The 9948-nt window shown below is 46.8% G+C and overlaps 1 protein-coding gene across 1 annotated transcript in view; it reads right to left on the reverse strand.

The window, feature by feature from the left end:
- Positions 1 to 7400, reverse strand: part of RCHY1 (ring finger and CHY zinc finger domain containing 1) — a 78100-nt gene extending 70700 nt beyond the window's left edge. The window contains exon 1 of the mRNA XM_085636488.1: positions 7262 to 7400. Within this exon, the coding sequence (XP_085492614.1) occupies positions 7262 to 7336 (75 nt within the window). The 5' untranslated portion in view covers positions 7337 to 7400. The remainder of the gene's footprint in view (positions 1 to 7261) is intronic.
- Between the last annotated feature and the right edge of the window lie 2548 nt (positions 7401 to 9948).

Genomic DNA, 9948 nt, shown 5'->3' on the forward strand with positions numbered 1-9948 from the left:
CCGAGAAGCCCAGACAGCCAGGGAAGATCAGGCTATGCATAGATATGTGCGTCCCCAACAAGGCCATAAAGCGTGAAAGTCACATCACACCAACAATGGATGACATAATGGGCAATGTCAAGGGGTTTTGCTGGTTTTCTAAACTGAACTTGAATGCAGGCTATCACCAGCTGGTCCTGGCCAAGGAGAGCCGCTATATAACCATGTTCAGTACCCACCTTGGTCTAAGGAGATACAAACGCCTCAACTTCGGGATATCGTCCGCAGCAGAGGTGTTTCAAGACGCAGTGAGAGAAACCCTGACAGGCTTACCAGGAGTGCTGAACGTGAGTGATGATATTCTCATCCACTCAGAGACTGCGGACGAACACTACCGCCACCTGAGGGCAACCCTGAAGCGGCTCCAAGACCATGGGGTTACTTTACACAAAGAAAAGTGCCTTCTTTTTCAGAAGCAGATAGAATTCTTCGGATACTTGTTCAACCAGGAGGGCATCCAAGTGGACCCAAGGAAGTCCCAAGCGATCAAGGACGCCCCAGCCCTAGCGACAGTATCCGAAGTAAGAAGCTCCCTGGAGATGGCCACATACTGTGGCCGATTCATCCCCGATTTTGCCCCTATCTCTGAGCCACTTCGCAATCTCACCCGGGCCGACACCACGTGGAAGTGGGGAGCCCTGGAAGAGACAGCATTTCAGAGAATCAAAATAGCCCTCCTGGACCACATCACTCTAGTGTACTTCGACCCGGCCAAACAAACGGAGATACACATTGACGCCAGCCCTGTCTGCTTAGGGGCCGTACTTACCTAGGGAGCAAGAACCCGGCAGGTGGGCGGCCTTGGCCTATGCCAGCAAGGCCCTATCACACACGGAGAGGCGCCAAGCACAAATTGAGAAGGAGGCCCGGGCCATCACTTGGGCGTGCCGTCACTTCCATTTATACATCTGTGGCCAACCGTTCAAGGTTGTTACCGACCACCAACCAACTGTTGTTTTTGCATTTGTCACCCCGAGTGGGACGGGTATGCTCAGACGTGAGTCCCATGCTCTACATGCCACTGGAATCAAGCTATCCTGGCTGAAGAGGGGTGAAACCCCGAAACCGGTCCTAGGATGCTTGTTTCCAGTCCAGGGAGGACCTGGCTTGGTAGTTCGGGCTGGACTGTTCCCATGAGGCACAGGGTTAAGACTGATTTGCATATGGCTGGGTTCAAACTGGAATGGTATGGTGAGCAAAAAAACGATGGATTTAGGCCCAGATCTCTGTACTGGGGTGAATGTATGACATTGTTCTGCATTCTGTCCATCAACTGTTGTTTTTGCATTATTCTGAGGATCGGCACCGCATCCTCCCCCGAGGATTGAACGGTGGGCCATCGGGCTCCAACAGTACGAGATGGTAGTAGTCCACCGCCCCAGCGCCAAGAACCCCGCTGACTCCCTCTTAAGACACCCAGCACCACTAGACGAACGAGAGTATGAAGCAGTTGTCGGCGCCTTGGAGGCACACAAGCATGCTTTCCACGATAACATGCTCGAAAGCCTTGACATTGGAAGACATCGCTGCGGCTGCAGAAAGAGACTCCATACTGTCCAAAGTTGGAACAGCCGTCCAAGGAGGCCACTGGCATCAGTTCCTGCAATTAGCCAACGACTGGGCGGGGCCAGAGAAGGAATGTCTCCTGGAGATGTGGAGAATCAGGAACGAGCTGAGTGTAACACAAGGAGGGATTCTGCTAAGAGGGTCCAGGATAGTGATACTGTCTTCTCTACAACACCAAGCGACCCAGTTAGCTCATGGAGGGTATCAGGGAGTCGAGAGAATGAAGGCCCGGATGCGAGAAAAGGTGTGGTTTCCAGGATTGGAAGCCCAAGTAGAGGAAGTGGTGAAGAGGTGACAGCATGCCAGCTGACAAGGGCCGCGGTGAGACCAGAAACCATACAGACAGAAGAACATGGAAAAACCCTGTGGTAGAAGGTGAGCATCAACTTCGGGAGCTTCCCTGATGGTCGGGCGACCGTGGTGATGATCGACAGTCAGTCCAAATATCCCCTGGTAGAAGTAGTCAGCTCTTCTGCGTTCTCCCACATTGCCCCAATACTGGAAAAAGTGTTTGCAATGTTCGGGTGCCCGGAGAAAATCAAAAGCGACAATGGGCCCCCCTTTCCAAGGAAGCGAGTTCCATGACTTCATGCAGAAGCACAGCATACGACATCGCCGCATCACCCCCCAATAGCCTCAACCAACGGGGAGGTTGAGAGGTTCATGAGGACCCTCAAAAAGGCATTGCAGATTGCTGTAATGGAGAAAGTCGACCCTGAACGCCACCTGCAATCATTCCTCCGGGATTACAGAGGCACCCCCCCACAGTACTACCAAATGCACACCGTGGGCGCTAATGTTCAATGGAATTCGCCAGGACACACTCCCTGTCTGCCCAGGGTGGACCCCGCCCCCTTACCACGAGGAAGATGTCATGGAGCGGAGGAAAAGGCAAAATCTCGCTGCTAGCAAGAACAGGAGAGAAGTGCCCAGAGAACTATGAAGAGGAGACTCCGCACTCATGAAAGACAGGAGGCAAGTTCCGAACCAGATACGAAGCGGGCCACTGGACGGTGGTTAACATGGAGGGGACTATGGTCACTGTTGCGAGAGGAGACGAGAGAGTGACAAGAAACATCTTCTGGATTAAAAGAGTACCTGAACCTCACTCCGCCCAGGAAGCTGGCGGTACCCAAAGCCCCAGGGAGCACGACGGAACAGAGCAACGCGATCCTCTTATGGACACCATGCCACTGTCAACCCCAATGGCACCCAGTGAGGAGAATCCAGGACTGGAATCACCAACTAATGGCACCTGTGGCCCGGCGGCAATAATACCTGAGCAACCAGAGTCCAGCGCTGCCATCCGGAACGACCACCCCAGGTACCGGTTGAGGGAGAACCCCAGACCAAACTACCAGCTATGAGACTACACCTGTCAGGTGGTGAAGGAACCAACCTACGGCTCAAAGAAAGGTTGGGATGGGATGTAATGAACAGTGCGGTCTAGTTGTCACCGGCCGCTGCCGGATATGTCACACCCACGCGCTCCCACCGGCGGGCAGGGCACGCACAATAAAGGAAAGTGACGTGCCCACCTATGTTGCCAGATTGGGCTATTTCCCGCACAATTGGGCGAAATTTTACTCAGTTGTGCGGGTAAAACCCATGCCTGGCGGGGGGTTACTTTTTGGGCTAGTATTACGTCGGTGTGCGCAATTTACTGGCTTGAGCGGACGCCGACCACGATGAGTGCGTGGCTTCAGCCTATCACAGTGGCGCAGAAGGTCTGTTGGCAAATGAGCGCGCAGCGCACGCTAACATCAGTGCCTTTCATTGGAGGAGGACCCACCCGGGTTTGCCTGTGGACACATGACCCCACTCACCCTCTACCTTCTATCAAGCGGCTGCAGGCAGTCTCGGCACGCGCAGCGCACTCAGGGTGACGACTGGCATCCGGATTGCACAATCGTGTCACAGTCATACTGTCACTGTCTCGTCGTCATGGAAAAGACTGAGACAAAGTGAGTGACTGAGTGTGACCATCAATGCAGCAACGGACTTCAAGGGTCCCACTCCAGACAGGGGCCAGCCTGTGACTTCACTCCGAGTCCTCATTGCTGCCATAAGAAGCCTGTTATGAATTGCCACGCTCGCCAGCTTTGAATTGCAGCAAACAGTAAGTGAAGTAATATATTCTCTGCTTTTGTTTTGTACATCAGTCATTGTTATGCGGCCGGTAATTGTTGGCAGGGCAAGCTCCTTTCAGTGTTCTCATGAATCTGCACGTGTCTAACACCAGACAGGATCAGGCATTTTCTTTTTACAAGTCCTGCCGGGTCCTAGGATATCATTGCAGCGATCCTTTTAGGGAGGGCATAGGCAAAATAAACTAATCGACTGGTTTCCTATCACGGGGAGGCTGTTTTTAAAAGACACACATAGTGCACTGTGTAAACTTAAGTTCTACTGCTGCTAGCATTTGCCCTTTGTGACCCAGTCATTGTCTGGCAATTTTACACTGTCAGTGCAAATTCTCAGAGGTTCTGAAAGCAGCAGTGGTGATCACAAGTGTAAAATAATGTAGGATTAGATTGTGGGTATACAATCGTTTGTCAGTAGGATCAGGTGATTTGCATCAGTTTCATTTTCTTTTCATAGCTTGTCCTTGCTTAAATGAGTGTCATTGCAAAAACGTGTCACTCTTAGTGTCCTACATTTAACAGTTGAATGTCATTCATAAGTACTCTGAAACCTTGAAAATGTCACACATAAGCACTCTTAAAACGTGGCAACTATGCAGTCTGTTTTCATGTTGAATAGTGCCCTTCCATATCTGGTACTTTGCAATAGTTTTAAGATCTTCGTAGAGTTTCTCGTTGCTGAAATGCTTGTAATTTGTTATAAATGTTTCCCTCATCTTCGTATCTTGATTTTTGCTTGCGAGACAGTGTCACTCATAGTCGTTGAATGTCACTCATAATTACACTGAAATGATGAAAATGTCACACATAAGCAATCTGAAACCTTGGCAGCTATGCACTGTGTCACTTTTCTCTTGGGTCTCAGACTGTCAGACCCGGCCTGATGGTGCAGCCCTGTGCTGCTGTGGCCGTTGACTCGTGGGACCTGGCCGCAGTATGTAGAAGCAAGCACAAATTGAAGAAAGTTCATTTATAGTAAGAGTAGGAACGAGTGCTATATGATAAGTAAAGCACTCTGAATCAGATGTTTTGTATAGACGTGTTATCTTTCATGTGAACGCTATTGTAAAGTGTTCTTATAACTTTGGATCTAGCTATTGCTATATAATAATCTCAAATAAATAAGTGAAGGTTGCTGTGCTACTGTCTGTGTGTTACCTGTTCTGTGTGAGGGAAGCGCACACTGCTGCTGCCTCCAACACATGGCCATTACAAAAATGGGGTAACCCAAGGAAGAAGGACCTGGGTGGATTAATGGTACCAAAAACAGTGGTCCTTATCCAGTGATTAATAAGTCTGAGACATATATTTTGCTTAGTCAATAAATTAGCTAATCATGAGCCTAAACGAAATTTTCTTTAAGAACACAGGCTCGCAAAATTCAATAGGTAATTCAATCCAACAAAGGACAACATCCAAAACACTGAGAGCTGTTATACATACGTTTATTTTTAGCAATTTTTTGCAATATTCATAGGACAGAACAAGGTTGCTCCAAGAGGAAACGTGCATCAAGGAAAGGTGATTGAAAAGTGCGTGAATAGGACAAGGAATGAAAGATACATAGTAGTAGGAGTATTTAATCAATTACAGGCAATGTGGATCGGTTGTAATTCACCGTCCAGAAGCCAAATAACCTGGTCACATTCATTGGATACAAAATTAGTATAGTTCAGAAAATGACCCCATTGGTGGTCTTGCACGAGAGACTGAAAATGTGTCCCACTAGGTGGTTCAGTTAAGATCACCTTCCAGTCAGGTTGCCCCCTTATTGGTCCTGATGAAGACCCGCAAGGCCATGGCTTAAAATCCCCCAAGGCCATCAAGACGGGTCGAAACGTCGACGCCCACCCTTTACTACCTGGGACACATTTTCAGTCTCTCGTGCAAGACCACCAATGGGGTCATTTTCTGAACTATACTAATTTTGTATCCAATGAATGTGACCAGGTTATTTGGCTTCTGGACGGTGAATTACAACCGATCCACATTGCCTGTAATTGATTAAATACTCCTACTACTATGTATCTTTCATTCCTTGTCCTATTCACGCACTTTTCAATCACCTTTCCTTGATGCACGTTTCCTCTTGGAGCAACCTTGTTCTGTCCTATGAATATTGCAAAAAATTGCTAAAAATAAACGTATGTATAACAGCTCTCAGTGTTTTGGATGTTGTCCTTTGTTGGATTGAATTACCTATTGAATTTTGCGAGCCTGTGTTCTTAAAGAAAATTTCGTTTAGCCTCCAACACATGGCTGTGGCCGTAGCGCCACATCCTCTCCCATAGGTGGTACTATTATCCAATTTAGGCAGAAGACTGCACATTTTGGAAGCTAAAAAGTGTACTATTTAACATAATTACCTCTTAAAGTACCCCCCAAACAAAATACAAGTTAAAGGAGTAATTATTTTAACATGGGTTTGTCTCTGAATCTCCCTCTTATTTGTTTCCAAATGATGACAAATATGCTGTGGATGAAATAGAAGTGGAGGTTGTCTGACTCCATTCGGGAAGGAGGGACGGGACTTCAGGGCGATGGGGTAAACGGGGGCTACTAGGCATTACCTTTGGGAGTTGCTTAAAATACAAATTAGAGGGAGCAGTAATTAGCACATAATACTATTTCTGCCTTTCTCAATCTCTGTGTTTACTACTATTGTAGCTTTAGCAGTGCTTGTTACAAGTTGCAATGTCTCAGTGGTGACGGGTCATGAAGATGAGTAGCATTAACACAGGTGTCCAGTTAACCCCCTTCCACTATCTGTAAAATGAATAGAATTTAGATTTATCCTTCAAGTGGTTTTTGATTACTATTTCTGCATAATGTGAGAGTTGCGAGTTTGGGCTGGTTTTTGGGCTGAACTGGTCTGGTTGGGCTTAGTTTGGGCTTATATTTGAGCTGCTTTGGGCTTGGGACGGGTCTAAAAATCTGGCAACACTGGTGCCCACTAGGGGGCAGTAGGCACCCACATGAGCACTGGTGTGGGTGTGTGCTGTTTTACGCGTGTTGCACACCACACGCACTGAGCGACCAAAGCGACGCCGCAGCGCTTCGCAAACCATTGCTTTTTCCAGATCATTTTACACTGCTCTTTGAGATGCTGATGAAGGCACTAAGGAGCGTCTGAAGGCACCGAGATCTTCTCTGCATACAAAAGGTCACGTTATTTAAGATTTAAAAAACGGTATTTTCAAAGCCGTTTACCCAGTTACGGCTCGCCTCGAATCACTTAAATAACGGAGAAATACCTTGTGCTTGTCTGAGGATTAACTAATACCAGTTACGTACTGTGCTGGAACAAGAGCTCGTCATAAGGGGGCGCCCGTTACCATTAACCTATCCCTTATCCATATTCAAGTTGATGGCGGCCATGCTAAAGTCAGGCAGCACGAAACTGGGTCATTCTTAAACTGACGTTTAAAATATTGCCATCTTGTTCTGTGTACAATGAAGGACGCATTGTTACCACCTCGCAAAAGGAGTTGGTAGCACGTGCGGGAACTCACTTTCAGTAGGCAGCCTCGCCTATAGTGCTCGCACCCTTCACGCTTCCCTTCAGCGATGTCTGCCGGCGCCGCCATTCTGTACGTCCCTTTTTCCGGAACCGGACGTGACGTTCTCGAGTTTCCGTTTGTCACGTCAGATGCTCGAGGACAGCAGCTCAGCTCCTCCTATTCACTTTCTAGGCGGAACGGGTGCTATAGCTGAGAGTTGCGTTGATTTGTATACAGCTCATTTAGCCGCTCATTTCATGCTGAACGGGCTCTAAGTTTTTTTACATGTTGCAGATCATAGTGCATTTTCTATTAAGCAATGGGAATGCTACTCTGTGGCTTAGAAACCTGCATTTTTATATTCTGCCACTAGGTGGCAGTAACCGTTCACTCAAACACTGGCCGAACTGTTTAATGGGAGGATTTGCGGCGAGTAGTATATACGTCATTTGTCCATTGAGTTGTAACGAGGGATGTGTTACGGTGGTCGTGGTCGGTTACAAATGGTAGAGAAATCTCAATGTGTTTCTCTTTCTTAAAATTAATAGTTAAAAGTAAACCTAGAACGTGGGTGCCCACCACCCCACCTGTTCTCTTCGGACACTGTCTTCAGTCTTGAACTTTGTGGGATAGGCTAGTGCAGGTCGAACGTTTTAGCTAGGTTGAAGTATGATACATAAAAACATTTGAAATTATTCAGCACTAATAACATTAGTAGCTGTTTATGCGTTTCATTGAACATGAGTAGCTCTCAATACTGAAAAGGTTGGAGACCCCCTGGGTTAGTGCATGGAAACTCGCTAACAGTACTGTCTGTGTGGCATGTCCGAGGCAGGGCCGGCTTCAGCGCGGTGCGACCGGTGCCGCACCGCATGCTGACTTCACATGGGGGCGCCTGTTTGCTTAAAAGCACCTGCTGCCGCGTTCCTGGCCTCAAGCAATTTTCAGTCAACAATTAAAATGTCAAGAAAACTCCAGTGATTAATGTTCTTCCAGGCAAGATCGGAGTTTTTTGTCTTAGTATAAGTTTTGACTCCTGGAAGTTTTGAAGGTAGCGCAGAGGGTTAATATGCCTGCTGCAAATAACATGTACCATGCAGATAACAAATTGAATATAATGTAAGCAGGTCAGTGGGTTACTACTTTTGTCAGAGACTTCCTTTTGTTAGTTTCAGTTTACAGTTAGCTATTAACTGTCATTAAAGAACTGCGTGCAGACTTCAAGGTATAAATTAGAGCTATGGATTTTTTCCCCAGACTTTCATTATTGTAATGTTGCAAAAAGGGTTTATTTAGGGTACAAACGGTTCTTGCTATTAAAGAGAGCCCCAATCCATTGTGTTACATTTTAATTTCAGACTTTGTGCTTCTCCAGACCAAGTACTCTGCAACATTTACTATACACTGATTTACAGACCTACGATTGATTGTCTCTGTGTAATGTGTGTGTTATCTAAAATGCTTTGACACCCTTCACTTTTATGGGTGACTGTATAAAATTAATAAAATGCATCTGAGAGAGAGGTTATGGAGACTGTTAAAGTGTGGTAGTGAGGGTATCCGTGACTGAGGTGGTCATTGGGGGCGCCAAAAAACATTGTCGCAATGGGCGCCACCAGTGCTAAAGCCGGCCCTGGTCCGAGGCCTGCACCGATGCCAGCAATTCGAGGATTGGGTTGATGAAAGGTGTGTGTAGGGGAACGCAAAGCAGATGCATGGTGTGGATAATAAACTAGCCTTCACGTGACTTCTGCCTGCTACCAACTCTATTTTCATGCACCAAGAATGACAGTCAAAGCATTAACTTCTAATGTAAAACATGAGAGGGAAATAGATACTCACCTGGTGACTGAATTGCAAAATGTGAAACCAGAAAATCTTGTATCAGTACTGGCTTTCCTATGTTGGTAGAAAATCTGTTGCACAAACAGGAAGAGCCGAGTTGACAAAGTAATATGAGTTAAATCAATTGCAACAGCTGTGGAAGATCAGTCCTCTAGTTACAGAAGAAAAGCTGATGTTCTGAGGTGCTGCTAACATGCAGCGATATTTAAGCCATAAAACCACAGAAGGAAATGTTAAAAGTTCATCGTCAGCAGTGCTCACACAGGGTATACAAAATAACATCAGTAGATGTCGCAATTTCGTAGAATCAAAAGCACTTGTAGGTTGGCCAAGCCTCACCTGATGAGCATGAAACCCCCGTGTGGGTTTGAGTTCTTGGAATTAATGCAGTATCAAAGATATATTTATCTAACTGCACTTCGCATGGTTGTCTTGCTAAATGGTGATTGGCCCAAGCCGCCTGGCCTTTTGCATGTGGTTTCTTTCACCAAGCTATCTAGCCGTTTAGGTATGAAGCTGTGGTATCTGCAGAAGCAAGTGACCAGGTCTCTAACCTTTAGGTGTGATCTCGGCAGAAGCATGCACATCTTGTCAGCATATGTTCTAAGGCAGGATGTGCACCTGGTATTTCTTTGTGTGTATGTGTTTGGGCCAGGCTTGCCATATCCTTTTGCATATGTGCTAAGACAGGTGTTTTGAGGGACAGCAAAGCACAGAGGCGAACATAGCTCTTACATGATTGGTGCATCTCAGCTGGTCCCTCTAGCAGATGGAGATTGTGGTGACCTATTTTTGTGAAATCTGCACTAACCACCGATGTTCTGTCAAGTTTCCAGGGACTGACGGGAAATATG

The sequence above is a fragment of the Triturus cristatus genome, chromosome 2_1 (genome assembly GCF_964204655.1).
Source record: "Triturus cristatus chromosome 2_1, aTriCri1.1, whole genome shotgun sequence".
In the NCBI taxonomy this organism is placed as follows: Eukaryota; Metazoa; Chordata; class Amphibia; order Caudata; family Salamandridae; genus Triturus; species Triturus cristatus.